Consider the following 17,734-nt stretch of genomic DNA (forward strand, 5'->3'; position numbering starts at 1 on the left):
GTTGAACCAGGAGCTTCTTTAAAGTGAAATATTGTTACCCTGAAACTCAACTTAGAATTCTGATGTAGATAGGCACAGTTCAAATACTTCTGCATAATCTAATTATGCCTAGCAAAATTCCAATTAGCAAGCAAGTGATGGTGAGTATAGTCAGTCCTTTTCATTAGTAATGACAAAAAGGAGGTCTTTCTGCTGAAATATCTGGAGTCTAAATATTCATGTGACCACAATGATCCCTTCATTGCAAAGAAATGCTGCTTTGGGCTTTTGCAACAACCAGTATTGGTAAGTGTGATCAAAAGGGGTTGAGGGATACGATACTTATGCTGAGAGGAACAGTTGGCAACCATGTAAACCTCCGGGTTTTAATTTAGTATCCGGTACCCTTCTGACTCTTCTGTTGAAATGATTGCTCCTGAGTGCATTCGTTCATTTTCAGGGAATGCTTGACACATGGGGAATACTACTGTTCTAGAGGATGATTAGCTGGGGGGTGACTGACAGTGAGGGTCTTGTCCCACGTGGGGCAGACATGGTTCTTGGAAATAAGCAGGAACCAGTTCAACAAACAAAAAGAAAAAATATTTAGATTGAGACATATACTATGAAGATGACCAGGTTAATGGTGGAGGGGGAGAGTCCAGGTGGACCCCCCCCCACACACAGAGGCCTGTGGGATTCATCCGTATATGGGAGAAGAATATTCTAGAGAGAAGAAACAGAAGGGAAGGCCGTGGGCTAAGAATGGACTTGGGGATGTCCCTAGTGCAGAGACACTGTGTCTAAGGCATTGAGGTAATGACACGAGGTCACAAAAAGCCTTTAGTACAAGAGAAGGAATGGAATGGGACCATTAGTGAGGTGGAAGCCATGTGAGGGCTCTGAGCTGTGTGCTCTGATCAGTGCCAAGAAAGTGGCATCTTTTCTACAAGGCAACAGTGGGGCCTGGTGGGCTGGAGGACAAAGTCCGGCAGGAACATCAGCCTTTTGGCTCTTGGCCCTGTTAGAGGTGATGGTGCTTTGAATCATGGGCCTGACTGTGGAGAAGAGAAAGATACGTTATTCATATGTATTTAACTGATAAAGACAAGACACTTTCCTTCTTCAAAAATTGCTTCCCTACTTCCTGACCCCTCTATTCAAATAGAAAACTTTAGAAGCAGAGTTCCATCCTTAAGCTTTCAATGTCTAGGGAAGAGTGGTAGGCATAGAACATGAAGTGAGCATACATATGTGGGCAAATGAATGAGTCAATGACTAGATTAATGGATAGGTGGCATCCCAGTGTGAACATGGCCTGATGGCCTGATGGTTAATATCTGTCAGAAGTCAGGCCTGGGCTAAGGTGGGAGGAAAACAGCCTGAACCATCACCTTGGGAAAAGATTGGTGAAATGGTCAGATATGTAAGAACTATTCATTGAATATACTTTTTGGCTAGAGCAATGAAGGTCCAGAGGTGTTTGGGAGCAATAAAGACGGCCTTCTCGCTTCCAGTTGGGAAGGAGAGGCATGAGTTTACTCTGTGCTAGGGCTGAGAAGCAGGTGGCCCAACAACACCCAAGCTGAGGGTGTGAGGTTGACCTTCTATGGCAGCTGGGTGGGGGACCACCCTGAAGGAACCTCCCCGTGCTGTGTGCCTTCTTCACTCTGTTGTCTTATTCTTGATTGAACCTCCCTCCCCTGGACAAGACCAGATGGCCATGACCTTGTCAGACACCACACAAATAATTGCTCTCCAGGATTTGCATGGTGCTGTAGGGATTGGAAATGACTGAGGTTTACTAGAACCTTCCAGCTTTGGATTTAAAGATTAAGGAGTGAAAGAGAAAGGAAAATAGCAAGTTAGAAAGCCCAGGCCAGATGCATGCTTGTGAGTTCTGTGCTGTAATCTCGGAACCTCTCCTGTGTAGAACTCCTGTTTTTGTATCCAGAAGTTCTAGGAACCTGAACGATGAATGACTGATGAGTTACTTGTTTATCCCTTTATCTCTGCTCGTTCTTAGTCCATCTAAGAAAGGGCTCCTAAATCTCTCGATCTGTCCAGTTAGTTGCTGCTGAAATTAATTCCCAGACCACCAAGTTTAACCCTCTGAGGGGATAGCGCTGACTGAGGGCCTCCTCATGTGGCCTCAAATGATTAAATATTGGATGTGGGCATGGGTCTCAGAGCCAAGAAAACCTGGGCTCCAGTCCTGAGTTGCCACCACTACAAAGTAATTATGGATAAAAAAATGAATGTAAATATTATTTAAAACATTTAAAAATTGGAGAACATTTCAAAAATCAAGAAAGAAAACCAATTTTATATAGGCAATATAATTATTATTGCCATTTCATATAAGTTTCAAATTTTCATCTATCTATAGTTTTCAATAGATTTATTTAGGGACCATGCACTTTATATGCACTCTTTACTTTCAATACATTTTTATTATTTTTAATTTTGTGTATGTGTGTGTACCTGTGTGTAGGTATGTGCATGTAAGTGCAGGTGCCTTTGGAGGCCAGAGTTGTTGGGTCCCCCTGGTGGAGTTACAGGTGATTGTGAACCACCCAACATGGGCGCTGGGAACTGAATCTGGGTCCTCTGAAAGGGCAGTACATGATTTTAACTGCTGAGTCATCTCACTAGCTCCTAAAAATAATTATTAAATAAATAATTAATTAAAAACAACTGGTATGGTGTGTATGTGTGATATATGTTTGGGGGGTATAGACATGTATATGTGGGAGTTGGTACACACAAAGGCCAGAGGAAGAGGTTGGATGTCCCATGCTATTGCCCTCTGCCATGTACCTTTGAGGTCCCTCTCACTGAATCTGCAGCTAAGCTGGTGGCCATGAAGCCCTGGCGATCCTCCTGTCTCTGCCCCTCCCCCAGCATTGGGGTTCTAAGCTGGTGTGTAGGCACACCCAGCTTTTATGTGGGTGCTTGATTCCAGCTCAGGTCCTCATGCTACCATAACAAGCAGTCTTACCTTACTCATTGAGCCATCTCCTCAGCATCTTGGAAATGTTTTTATGGTAAAGAATGACCATCTTAACCACTTTGGAATGTACAGTTAGTCCGGCAGAGCTAAGTGCATTTGCATTGTTGCAAACACATGTCCAGAACATCTTTGTCTTAAATTCTATATCCAACTAAATAATTCCCATTTTTGTCCTTCCCAGTTCCTGGTAACTGCCATTTCGTTTCTGTATCCTTCTTTAACAATGTTATAATCATCTTGCTTGTTACATTTTTGTGCATGTGAAGTATCCCATAAAGAAGATGGACTATACTTCAGAAGACCTATTTTTAGGTACTAAGCTGCTTTCCATTTTTCCTGCTTAATGAATACTTTTGCAATGAACATCTTTGTTCCTGTACTATGTTTCCCCATTTTGTTACAACTTCTTAGGCTTTATTACTAGCAATGGAATTAGTTTGATGCATAGTTTTGAATTACTTCTAAAAAGATTTATCAATTTGTAATGTCACCATCAAATTGTAAGACTGTCTCATTGCAGAGTCATCTCTCTAACACAAAATATATCATTAGCAATGATGTATAATAAATATAGTACTTACTGCATTTTGTTTAACTTGCATTTACTTTTTTAACCTTTTCAAAGCATCTTCACAGTGCATATTGTTAATTATAGTCATCACGTTATACAGTATATCTCTTAAACTGATTCCTCTTGTCTAACTGAACATTTACATCCAAAGATCTGCACCACACTAGTTACCTATTCATCAACCAACTGTTCCAGCCCACAGTAACCATCACTCTGCTCTCTGGGTCTATAAGATTGACTTTTTCCGATTTGATCTATGAGTGAGATCATGTGGCATTCATCTGGCTTGACACATTTACCATCACAACCTTCTGGCTCACCCACATTGTTGCAACTAGAAGGCATTCCTTCTTTTATTTGTGTCCAAATTGTATTCCGCCGTGCATACGTATCACATTTTAAAGAATAAATTCATCCATGGATGGAGCATGGTTGCATCTCATCTCGACTTGTGAGTAATGCTGCAGGAAATGTGGAAGTGTAAACTGCAGCTCTCCAACATGCTCTTTCCATTTCCTTTGGTTGTATATCCAGAAACAGGACTGGTAGGTTATATGGTAATTCTGTTTTTAAATTTTTGGACAATTTTCATACTATTTTCTGTTATAGGTATGCTGATTTACATTTGTACCCACAGCTTGCAAGGGATCTCATCATAACTTTTTTGAATTTATTTTATTATTTTATGTGTACAAGCATATTGCCTACATGCATGTAAGTGTACCTGTGTCATGCAGTGCCCAAAGAGGTCAGAAGAGGGCATCGGATCCCCTGGAACTAGAGTTGTGGAAAATTGTTAGCTGCCATGTGGGTGCTGGGAATCAAACTCAGATCTTCTGCAAGAGCAGGCAGTGCTCTTAACAACCGAGCAGTCTTTCCTGCCCCCCTCCCTTGTCGTATATTTTTCAACACCCCGCCTTCCTCCCTTTCCTCCCTTCCTCCCTCCCTCCCTCCCTCCCTGCCTCCCTTTCTTCCTTGTAATATCCATTCTAGATTATGTAAGGGGATTATCTCTTTGTGGTCTTAAATTGCATGTCCCTGGTGATTAGTAATGCTGAACTGCTTTATTCACATATCCATGTATATCTTCTTTTGAAAACTGTCTATTTTGTACCTTTGCTTACCTTTTACAGAGTTATTTATCATTTCTTTCTTTGGCGTCAAATTGAATTCCTTATATACTTTGAGTATCACCTTCATTCAGGTGGATAGTTGGTGAGCGTTTTCTCCTGCTCTGAGCCGTCTTTTCACTCCGGATTGTTTCCTTTGCACAAGCTTTTGAGTTCAATGTCATCTCATCTGTCGGCTTTTGTTTTTGTTGCCTGTGTATTTACAAAGCATCATTGCAGAGACCCATATAATGCTTCTTTTTCCTTATAGTTTCCTCTGGCAGTTCTATGTTTCGGGTCTTAAATTTAAGTCTTTACTCCATTTTGAGTTGATTGCTATACAGTGTGCAATTTCTTTCACAACAATCAAATGTGATACATTCAAATGGTTGTCTGCTAGTCATATTTCCTGATGTGCATTTCCATATTTGGGGAATAGAATGCTTTTAACATACAAATACGTTATTCATTTTTAAAAATATTTATTTCTTTGTTTGCAGTGCTAGAGATTTAACCCTGGGCCCTGCACCTGCTATGCAAGTACTCTACCATTGAACTCATCCTTAGTCCAGAAATTACCCTTGTAGCTTTCAAAATTATTTTCTAGTCAGAATCTTGTTTTTTAAAATTTGGACCATTTTGATTTTTTTATATTGACTGATACAATATTTCAAAAGTTTTATGATTTTTAATATTCAAATTTGAATCATCTTCCTTTCTTCAGAAGGCTAGTAAGCATATAAGTATATATTTTTTGGTTTTCCTTTGAGTTATTCATATTTGATTTTTAATTCCTCTTGAATTTTTTCAGTAATGATAAGATATGATTGTTCAAGAATATTTCATTGTCAGCCAGATAATTTGAAAGTTGATCTCTTCTTTGACTTGTGATGACTTTTATGTTGTATATTAAATTCTTCTTTATATTATAGAGTATATCTACTGTTCCTTCATTTTTGTTATTCTTTTGTTACTTTTTTGTTCTTTTCATAAATTTGACTTCAATTACTGCTGCATTTTGGAATTTGGTGGGATTTTTTTGTAACCATTGTATATTAAATTCTTCTTTATATTATAGAATATATCTACTGTTCCTTCATTTTTGTTATTCTTTTGTTACTTTCTTGTTCTTTTCATAAATTTGACTTCAATTACTGCTGCATTTTGGAATTTGGTGGGATTTTTTTGTAACCAAATATTGTGGTTGGTTTGAGTAACTGTTCAATGGTTATTAAAAAATTTGTTCCATGTTTACTGAATAATTTGTGTGTATATGCATCTAATCACTCATCCATTCAGATGGATAAGGCTATCCCAAGAAGTTACATATTACATAAATGTTCTACTTTTGTGCTCACTTGGGACTAATTAATAATGCCGTTTCTGAAAAATGGCTGTTAGACACCACAAATGTGGCATTGTTAATTTTGTTGTTGTTGTTGTTTGATGCATTGTTGTTGGCCTTTGCTTTGTTTATCCAAAGGTCCATTCTTAGGACTACATAGATTTTCTTCAGTCACATATTCTTGGTAGATTGTTCCTTTTACCAACATTCAGTATCTTCATTTCTTTTATAATTGTTTACAATAACTCCTACTTTATTTGATATTTTGTTCCTTTTTTGTTACCATTTTGGGTAAATAATTTTTTTTTTTTTTTGGTCTTTTTGAGACAGGCTCTCTCTGTAGCCACAGCTGTCCTGGAACTCACTATGTAGATCAGGCCGGCCTTATATACATTTAAAAAATTTTTATTTATGATTTTTATTTCATGTATATAAGTGTGTTGCCTGCATGTGTGTGAGTGTACCCATGTTGTGCAATGCCTGTGGAGATCAGAAGGAGGTGTCAGACCCCCTGGAAGTGGAGTTATGGACAGTTGTTAGCCACTATGTGGGTGCTGGGAATTGAACCTGGGTTCTCTGCAAGAACAGCCAGCACTCTTAACCACTGAGCCATCTCTCCAGCCCCTTAATATGTACATTTAAAGAAAATTTCATGTTAACATAAATATATGTAATTAACAGTACCTATCTTGAAACAAAACAAGAAAGCCACATTTCTTCTCCTTCAACTGTCTTCTTTCTTTCATATCGGATCTAGAGATAGTTCCAGAGATTTTAACTTTATATCACTGTTATTTACTTTTATTCTAATGTATGAGTGTATTACCTGCATGTACGTAAGTGCGCCCTGTGCCATGCATTGCCCTTGGAGGTCAGAAGAGGGCATCAGATCCCCTGGAACTGGAGTTATGGATGGTTGTTAGCCACTATGTGGGTGCTGGGAACTGAACTCGGATCCTCTGTAAGAGCAGACAGTGCTCTTAACCACTGAGCCATCTTTCTAGCCCCTATATACTATTTTTTAAATACTCATACTGCATTCAAATCAGCCAATTACTTTTGTGTTTTCTCTGACTCCTGTCTTTTGCAATTCTGTCTCCTGTCTTTTGCAATTATTTTTCTTCCATTCAAATCAGTCTATATATATAATTACTTAGTAAAAAATCATTTCTCTTGAGAATTGTGATGAGATCTGCCTTTTGTTTTGTCATATCTATTGCAAGAAATGTATTTTTAAATTAAAAAGATTAATTAAATTACTCTAGGCTCTTTGAGTGGAAAGGTATTACTATATTTTTCAATTTATGTCTCAAATATTATCCGGTAATAGTTCTCTTTGCCAGTGTCAAGTTCTAGAGTTTCTATCTTTTAGAGAGTCAGTTCTCCTACTGAGGTTTTCACTTCTGTTAGTGTGTAATCTAGTCTTGATTGGATCATCTAGGATTTGATTTTCTTTTTCTTGTTGCTGTTATTTGCCTTCATAAAATGATTGGATTTTTTATCACTATTAACCATATTGTTTTCTGATATTTAACTATAAACATGAAACTCTAAATTGTCTTCATGCTGCTATTAGGACTATTTTCCCTCTAATCTACATTAAATGCTGACTGCAGTATGCTATAAATAATATCATACAATATTGATGATTTCCTTTTAACTTATAGCTAACTAGTATGTTCTTTAAATTGGAATTTAAGTAGCCAGGCAATGTGCTAACTGGCTGAGTTATTGGTTTTTACGATACTCAGCGATTACTCAGGTACAGGAGAAATTTGCTTTAGGGGGTCAAAATAAAGTCTGTTTCTTTTGGCAGCATAAATAAATGCATCCAGAATGATAAAGGTTTATAAAAGAAAGGTAGCCAAAAAGAAGTTTCCAATTTTCAAACACTTTGTGTTTAAAGTGTACCCCTGACTAGTTAAGCCAGAATGCCTGGGACTGGGAGGTGCTGAGTGAAGACTGGATTTAAATCACCAGCCTGTGTGGAGTTGCAGCAGACTGGTCTGGGAATTGCTTCCCTGCAGGCTGTTGCCTCCTTCGGTCGCCTTCAGATCCACAGCCCAGGCACCACCAAGAGCTGGTTCGCAGAGCACAGAGCAGAGTGTCAGGCCTGCTGTCAGACCCACACAGTCAGAACCTGATTGTCTCCAAAGCCCAGGGGATTCCTGTGCAGTCATTAGGATTGGCATGCCTTCAAGGTATAGCCAAACATGGCCTATTTATATTAACAAAGTTTCACTGCAATGCAGCCACGCCTATTTGTTTACTATTGTTGCAAGCAAATAGTTTGAGTCTTTGCGACAGAAACTTGTGTGTTTGCTGTGTGCCTGCTAACATAAAACCTGGGATGCTTCTCCTCCAAGCCCTTGGAGGTTGGAAACATCCTCTGCCCAGTAGAATGCTAAGTACCTGGGTTCAGAGTGAAGGCTTTTCAAGTGACTTAAACCTGCTGCTCAGGTTCAGAGTCTCTGAAATGCGGATGCAGTTAAAAAACTTGTCATGATAAGGGTGACCATTTTGAATATTTTTTTAAAAGTCAGAAAGATATATCTTTGACCATATAATGAATTTTAGGGTTTTTTTTTGGGGGGGGGGAGGCTATCTCTAAGTAAAATTTTAGACATGGAAGAAAAGAATTGAAGCAAAATTAGAAGGAGTGAGGAACTGTGGATGGGAATATATATGTAACTTACACTGTTCTTATTATCAAAATGTGTTACTTGATTGTATTATGAAGATTAGACGAACACAGAAGCACAAAGGCTGCTATAAAATCCTTTAAAGAAGAAAGTAAAATGACTCATGAGTGCATTAAAAATTTACATTTTGTTCAGTTATTAATAGAAAAACCAAAGAAAACAACAGTGCTCGACTGAGGGGAGCCTGTCAACCTGGGACTCATTTTTTTCTCCCTAACTTCCTTCTTCCTTTGTTTCTCCCTGCCTTCCGAGTTCTGTCATGGCGTTCAGTCCAGTGGGGTATGGGCAAGATTGATGGACAGTTTGACAAGATACAGCACAAGTCTTGAAAGTAACTAGGCTATATGTTGAATCTAGGCTCATGGGTAAAGGCTTGAGGGGTTGGGGAGCCAGGCTGAACAGGTAAAGTGCTTGGTACAGAAGTATGAGGATTTGAGTTTGGCTCCCCAGCACCCATGTGAAAAAAAGTCTGGTGTAGGGGCTGGAGAGATGGCTCAGCAGTTAAGAACACTGGTTGTTCTTGCAGAAGATCTCGGTTCAAATCCCAGCATCCACATGGCAGCTAACAACTGTCTGTAACTCCAGGTCCAGGGGCTCCAACAGTCTCTTCTGTCCTCTGCAGGTATTGCACACCATGGGTGCACTTACCTACATGCAGGCAATACACACATACACATTTTAAAAATATATATATATAAATACATATATATATATATATATATATATATATATATAAAGCCTGGTGTGGTCACACATGTCTGTAACTCTAGATCAGGATGGGCAGAAACAGATGGATTCCCAGTAGAGAGTGCCCAAGGAAGGCACTTGATGACATCAACATTTGACTCCGTGTATATGTGTGCAAGTCACACACACACACACACACACACACACACACACACGGTCCTTGCTTGGTACTATCAAGATGTGGTATTGCCTTTGAGAAGTGAAGCTCTTAACTACTGAGGCATCTCTCCAGCCCCTCTACATTATTTTTTGAGACAGATGTCTTATTAAACCTGAAGCTTACCAATTTGGCTAAATTGACTAGTCAGTAAGCCATAGAGAACACTACTTTGCAAACACACCCACACAAGTACATATATGCATATATAATTATCATATACACATAGAGAAAAGTTAAAATAAATAATAAATAAATGAGATAGTGATAGTGTTGAAGTGGGGTGCCTATTAGTTACTTTTTCTGTCACTGTGATAAAGTACTATAATATAAAATATCATGACCAACAGCAACTTAGGGGAGAAAAGGATTTACTTTGGTTAATGGGTCCATAGGGAGAGACTCTGTCAGGATAGGGAAAGCCGCCATGCTTTGCCTATTTCATGCTTTCCCTGCCATGGTGCTCTCTCAGCGGGAAGCTGGCTGACCATGTTTTCGTGCACACACCGGAAGAGAGAGAGAGACAGAGAGAGAGAGAGAAAGGAAGCAGAGTGAAGCTATAAACCTTCAAAGCCCACCCCCAGTGATGTAATTCCTCCAGCAAGTCTCCACCTCCTAAAACTTCCATAAACTCCCAAATCAATGGCATCAACTTGGGACCAAATGTTCAAATCCATGAGCCTATGGGGGATATTTCTCATTCAAACCACAATAGGGTGTCACAATAGGTCTCTGAAAGACTTGAACTTTACAATCTGTGTGAATGGAGAATTTTGAGCAGAGACCCAAACAGGTCCAGGGTAGAAAGTCATTAAGCCTGTGCTCTGAAGTGTTGACAGAGGAAGTAGACTGTGATTTTTAAAAACTCATACAGGATTTTTACTCTTGTGTTAGTGAAACCCAGTGCTAAGACAGTGGCCTCTAGAAACAAAAAACAAGCTGTTCTCTCGTCAGCTTCTGAGAATCTTGTTCCCATACTGCATGGGTAGCTGTTAGGGAGGCATCTGCCTCTGATCTTCACATTGGAAAAACTTATTCTGAAATCCCAAGTGTTCCTTCTTTTCTACAGATTCTGTTAGCTATAAACTGTCTTCTGGATAGCTTTTGTTTTTTATTTTTGAGATAGAGTCTCACTGTCTGGAACTTGCTATGTAGACCAGGGTGGTCTTGAACTCACAAATTTGCCTGCCTCTAACTCTCAGTGCTGTGATTAAAGGCCTGAGCCACCAGGCCCAACCCTGGGTAGCTTTTGTTAGGAAGGTTCTCAGATTTAGGTAAGTAGGATCCCCCTAGCAAGGGCACAGGCTGTCCTAGTTTATTTTCTGTTGCTGTGATAAACACCATGACCAAATGCAATCTGGACAGGAAAGGGTTTATTTCATCTTACACTTTATCATTCAGGAAAGCCAAGGGAGGAACTCAGTACAGAAGCAGGAAATGGAAAACACAGAGGAAAGCTGCTTATTGACTGCTCCCTCTAGTTTGCTAAGATAGCTTTCTTTTTGTTTTTAATTTTTATTTTTTGGTCTTTGTGAGACGGGGTCTCCCTGTAACCCCAGCTGACCTGGAACTTACTTGCTATGTAGACAAGGCTGGCCTCAGACTCACAGAGAGATCTGCCTGCCTCTGCCTCTTAAGTGCTGGAATTAAAGGTGTGTGCCACCACACCAGCAGATATCTTTCTTATACAACTGAGGCCCACAAGCCTAGGGATGGTGCTGCCACAGTGGGCTGGGCCCTCCTATATCAATTAGCAACTAAAAATAATGCGTCCCAGACGTGGCCACAGACCAGTCTGATCTGGGTAATTCTTCAGTTGAAGTTCTTCTTCCCATATGACTCTTAAGTTTGTGTCAACTAACAGCCGACGCTAACTATGAGGCAGACCCTGAGGCTCCCATTGTTTGTGTTCCTGGCTTCTTATTCCTGCACCTCAACTAAAGAAAAGACTGTATTGCATTATGTATTTGTAAGTTAACAGGATGTGGCAATCTGAAAACACCATCGTTGAAAAACAAAAAGAAATCCAGATCAAAGTTTAGATCAATAGTATTCTATTTTTGGTTCCATAAAACATATGTGCATACGTACACATGTGCACACACACACACACACACACAGACACACACACACACACACACACACACACACACACACACACGAGAATGTGTAGCGAAACTACAAGTAGCTGACATGTTACTTGCGAGTCTAGCCTTGGGGCTGTAGTGCTGCCTGTCTTTCTACCTCAAGGTTCTGAACTTGTTACTTTATCTCACAGTGATGTGAGATTGCTGGTTATCCTGGAATCTTAAAACTATTATCCAGGGGCTGGAGAGATGGCTTGGCGGTTAAGAGCACTGACTGCTCTTGCAGAAGACCCGAGTTTGATTCCCAGCACCCACATGGCGGCTACAAACTATCCTTAACCCCAGTTCCAGGGGAATCCGAAGCCCTCTTCTGACCTCCGTGGCATTGCCCGACACAGGTGCACTCACATACACGCAGGCAAAACACTCATACACATAAAATAAAAATAATAAATAAAATATTAAAAAAATAATAAATAAATACATAAATAAAACTGTGTTTTCCAGGGCTGGAGAGAAGGCTCATCAATTAGGAGCACTTACTACTCTTGCAAAGGAGTTGTGTTCAACTTCAGGCACCCACATGTTGGCTCACAACCATCCCTAGCTTCAGTTCCAGGGAATCTGGAGCCCTCTTCTGGCGTCCACGGGCACTGCATGTGTGTGGTGCACTTAGGTACATTCAGGCAAAGTACTCATAAACATAAAATAAAAAGAAATAGATTAAAAACAATACTTAAAAACAATACTGTTCTCTGCAGCCCTTTATTCCTATCCGCGTTCAATGTTTTTCACTCTTTCGCACAACCAGATAAAACAATAAAGCTAGGATATCTGGAAATAGTTTTGCTGCTATTGACTTTACTCTTGAACAGCTAATACTTAAGTAGATATTGAAACCTTGAGTCAGATTATGTTTGTCAAGAAATTCTGACTGTTGCTCACTTCTTAGTCGGCTTTTGGTCTATGTCAAAATACCTAAGACCATTCTTTAGACATAGGAAAGATGGATTTTGGTTCACAGTTTGAAAATTTCAGTCCATAGTTATTTGGCCTCATTGCTTTTGGTCAAACACCATAGTGGGGAGTATGTGGTAGAAAAGTTTCTCACTTTATGGCAGTTGGAAAGTAGAAGACAAAGGGGAGAGACTGGAGTTCCAATATCACCTTCAAGAACATACCTCTACATGAGAGAGGTAGATACGTGGGAGAAGGGAGATAAAACAGAAGAAAACAGAAGAGATCACAGAGATTCAACTGAGGAATGCAGTGCAGTTCCCAAGGGTGGTACCTCCCAGTGGTGCCACAGGGTGGGAACCAAACCTTCAACCTGTGAGCTTTAGAGGAAGATTTAAGATACAATGGTAATTTGGGGCTGAGAGACGGCTCAGCAGTTAAGAGCCCTGGCTGCTTGTACAGAGGATCTGGTTCCGTTTCAGGGACTAACAACCGTCCGTAACTCTAGTTCCAGGGACCTGATGCCCTCTTCTGGTGTACTTACATACATGCAGGCAAAACAACTCACACACATACAATAAATGAAAAACGTTCCGCAGCAAATGATAATATTTGACACTTCCTGTTACCTAAAAAGATCTTAGCTACATTATCAATAAATACCCTCCCTAACATTATTGCCTTATCGTTATTGTGTTTAATTGATTTTTAATGATTGAAACTTGAAGACAAAAAAGCTAGGCACTTCTTGGCACTGGTCTCTAAGAGCTGGCCATTCATTTGGCCTTCTAGCCTCCAGCCATTTTTTTTTCTTTTTGTATTTTTTTCTTTTCATATTAGTTCTTCTCTAATATGTGCTGGCTTTTGCTTCTGACCTGGATGTCATCTGTACCTCCATTGGGAACTGCATTGCATTCCTCAGTTGAATCTCTATGATCTCTTCTCTTTTCTTCTGTTTTATCTCCCTTCTCCCTTCCCTGTATTTTCTCCGGCTCTGAAGGTAAACATCTGTTCCAGCTCAGTTTTCAGCAGTGGGAGGCAGCCTTGCATCAGTTTGGTTGTGACTGTGTTTTAGACTTTATGAGCCTCTTTCATCTTGTCACCTTCTTTCTTATGTCTGAATTTTCTGATTTAATAAAAGCTATACAAATATTCCCTAGCATAGAAGGAAAATGCTCCCTGGAAATAAAAATCATTTGTTCACAGAGGTAAAAATCTTGTTTAGATGAGAAATATTCCCTTTGAGTCATTTTCTGCCCCTTTCCTTAGTCTTTGTGGAACCCGTCTCTGCTCTGTAGGTTAACTGGTCCTTATAACCAAAGTATTTCCACTCTGGGCCAATTAGAGAGCTCTTGTTTCAAGGAGAAAGTACTTAGGCTGCCTCCTCAGGTCTCTAGTGAATCTCATGGTTTGCTTTATTCCACCATGTTGGTTAGATTCTCCTTCACTCTGCCTTGAGGAGAGTTGGATAAAGTTTCACCCTAGCCCTGCAGTGGTCAACTCAGCCCACTGAGCCCAGCACCACATCTGATACTTGAAATGAAAGGAAATCTTTCAGGAGTGGGTATGGTCTTCAGTGTGCCTCAAAGCTGGCAGTGAGCATTTTGCAAGACATTCACCTGAATAGTGGTCAAGGCATTAAGGCCCATGACTGATTCACAGTGATTGACCACCTGACTTTGAGTTCAAGAGAGAGAGAGTGACCCTAGACTATCATGATAAAACACTGTGATGATGAGAACTTGGTGGCCCCAAGAGTTCCATGGTTCTTGGCAAGAGTGCTGTCTGACAGAGTTCCAGCCGAAAGCTGATGGCCGCTGCTCTTTTGGTGGAAATCCCTCCCCACATTGCTCCTGGTTTTTGTAATTTGTATAACCTTCTTTCTTTAAGAATCCTGATGACCAACTCTGATGATGGAATGGGAAACAAAAACAGGGAAATCTCTGCCTTTAGCAGAATTATCATGTTACTGAAACAAAACGAAAGTACGACTATGACCCCGTTTGGACCTGCATTTGTGATTAATAATGAGGCTTGGTTTCCCCCAAAAGGAAAAGATAGCAGGCAATCTCTAGATGCCCTGCTGCCTTTTACAGGAGTTTATGATTTTAACCCTGAAGGAGGAACTATTGAGACTAAAGTTTGGTATAAGGAAAAACTACTTGGCTTAGGGAAACTCCCTCTTGGATAGAAAGATTAGCTAAGTCAGTAAAAAGCTGGTGGTGCATGACCTCTGAAGAAAAATTGCCTATTCTTTTACAAAGACTAATTTACAAAGACATTCAAAAAGCCCTTAGAGATAAATGGCAACAAAATAATAAAGGATATTGAAATAGAGAAAATAATCATATGGCTCAAAGAATATAAAACGTTCAGGAAGAAATAGCAAAAGGGTTAGAAAGAAAGAAAACTTGAAAAAAGATAATACTGAGTGTGGTGGTGAAGCTCTCTTATCCCAGCCCCTGGGAGATGGAGGCCGAGGATCAGGAGTTCAAGGGCAGCCTCTACCACACAGTGAGTCAGAGGCCAGCCTGGGTTACATGAGACCCTGTTTCAAAAAACCAAAAGCACACACTTTTTTTTAAAATTTATTTTTCATTTTATGTGCACGAGTGTTTTGGCTGTATGCATGTAAGTGCACTCATGTTGTGCAATGCCCATGGATGCCAGAAGAGGGCATCCCCTGGAACTGGAGTTTCAGAAGGTTGTTAGCCTTTGTGTGGATGCTAGGATTTGAATCCAGGCCCTCTGCAAGATCAGCCAGTGCTCCTAACTACTGAGCTGTCTCTCCAGCCTCCAGAACTTCTTGGTCTTTTCTGTACCTGAAAGCAGGAACTCTAGCATTCAATAGAAGCTATGACTACAAAAAGGACTGACGTTAATAAAAGTAGAATTATTAAGTTTTGAATCTTGAAGTTCTTAGAGATCTGGGTTTTTTTCTCTTGTGTTTCTGATTTGGAGAAAAATATAAAATATTATAGAACACAGATAAGACTCTAGAACACACTCTTCTGTTTTTTCAGGGCTGAAAATGGAGATTTAAAAAATCCATCAAAGACATAAGGTGATCCGATTTATTCTTAATCTGCTTTTAGCACAGGGTTACCCTGAGTGATCACCATTCTGAGTATTTTTCAGAGACAAAAGTCCTGCCAGACCACTGGGTAACTGGGAAACAGGACTTTTCTATCAGAGCTGGCCAGAGAGAAGCTACGCTTATGAACATGGGCCCTCGCTGCTATATCCCTTGTCCTTATGTGGTTCCAAAGAGCTCACATTTAATGAGAAAGCCCATTTACCAGCTCAGATTAAGCCACTGGAGAGTCGGAATGAAGCAACAGGTCAAATGTAGCAGGGCATTCGTCTTCTGTAAGGCCTTCACAAGCCCTTCAACCCTGAGCAATGCTAACTCGGATGGCAGATTGAACAGTATAGCCATGCATTTTGAAATAACACTTCTATTTCATTTCCCTTTCCAGGTTTGAGATTTTTAAGAGCACTCAGACTGATACAGTTTTCAGAAATTTTGCAGTTTCTGAATATACTTAAAACAAGGTAAGATGTTCTTTCTTGTACTTTGCCCATCTGGTTCCTTAGTGCCAGGCTGTAAATATCAGGTGTATTTGCTTTCAACACTGTAACATGATAGAGTTATGCTAGTCACAGAAAGAGGGATGCAATCCAAAGCTGGAGAGAAAAGCTTATTAAAGTGGGGTTTATACTACTGTGTTCTACAGAGTCAGGGAAAAAGAGAGGCATGGCTGTGCATGTGTGGAGGAAGATATGATTTGTGGGGGACGCGTGGCCATGATCTGGGTACCAAGTGGGGTTGCAACATCAGCATCGTGGGAGAAGTACACATGGATGAGGGATGGATTTGCTCATTGATTGGGAAGTCCTTGCCGCCAGGTCTTAAATCGCCCCTTTAGTCACCACTACGTAAGAAATTGAACTCGATCATAAAGGCAAGAGAAACAATGCTGTTTGACAGGCAATCACAAACCTCACATGGCAAACAGAAAATCATTTCATTTCGAAGTATATTTTAGGTGTTCCACTTTATATCCATAGAGCCCTTGGGGCTTGCTCTGAAAATTGCCTTTTGGGGGAAACCCTAAAACCTCCAGCCAAATGTACCATGACTGCTTCTGTTAACTATGTTATGATCTGGAAAACACAGCTAGACCAGGAGCAAAATCCCCCAGAGGTTCCCCTGCCTGATGACCTGTCGCTGCGTAGAGCTGTTCCGAAACCAGGGCTCTGTTGATGAATAAACTAATAAAAGAGGTTAGACTCACTCTAATGGAGAGTAAGTGTGGGTCATAAATTTCTCTTCTAGGAAATTACACTTTAAGAAGATCCCTTCTAATGTTCCATTTCCTCTTTCCTTGGCCTTAATGTGTTTGATAAATGTATTTAGTCATGTATAATTGATACACCTGCATTGTGAGGGCTTGGATTCAGTGTTATTTCCCCAGTCATGATGTCTGGAACCAACCTCCTGAATCTTCCATGTCCAATGAGTTATGTTTTTATTTTTTTGCTATTGTTTATTTTAATTTCAAATTGTCTCCTTTCCAACTGTTCATTTATGTCAATAAGAGATAAAATTCACTTCCTATTAGACAACTTAAAAAGGAGAAGAGCCATACTGTTCTCTCAAGATCTGTCCTTGTCCCCTTTACATTTTTTATCTTCTGAGGTAAAAAATGTATTGGTTCTCTGTTTTTGGTGTATAATATTATTCATAAGACAATAAATATTGTTTTGTTCTTATTTCCTCTGAGCAACAATAGCCTAAAGTTTTACCTTTTCATAGATTTCTTATATTATAATAGACATAAATTATTTTGAAATCTAAATAACAAAGATAGCATATCCAATATTTACATATATTACACCTGTGTCTCAAGACTGTTTTTCTAAGGGTGAGTTGGTGACTATCTAGCACCATGTTAGGGCCTTAGCCTTACATTTTATTTTCTAGGGGGTGATAGTGGTGCTTTAATGGAGCCATCCACATACTCTCACATGATGTAATGTCTCTTTCTCCCTGTTTCTCACTTA

The 17,734-nt window shown here is 39.8% G+C and overlaps 1 protein-coding gene across 22 annotated transcripts in view; it reads left to right on the forward strand.

The window, feature by feature from the left end:
• Nucleotides 1-17,734, forward strand: part of Kcnma1 (potassium calcium-activated channel subfamily M alpha 1) — a 788,086-nt gene that overhangs the window by 528,933 nt on the left and 241,419 nt on the right. For all 22 annotated transcript variants that reach the window (XM_008849872.2, XM_008849855.2, XM_029554470.1 and 19 more), the window contains exon 6: nt 16,147-16,222. In XM_008849872.2, the coding sequence (XP_008848094.1) occupies nt 16,147-16,222 (76 nt within the window). The remainder of the gene's footprint in view (nt 1-16,146; nt 16,223-17,734) is intronic.

The sequence above is a fragment of the Nannospalax galili genome, unplaced genomic scaffold (assembly GCF_000622305.1).
Source record: "Nannospalax galili isolate Female #2095 unplaced genomic scaffold, S.galili_v1.0 scaffold83, whole genome shotgun sequence".
Classification (NCBI taxonomy): domain Eukaryota; kingdom Metazoa; phylum Chordata; class Mammalia; order Rodentia; family Spalacidae; genus Nannospalax; species Nannospalax galili.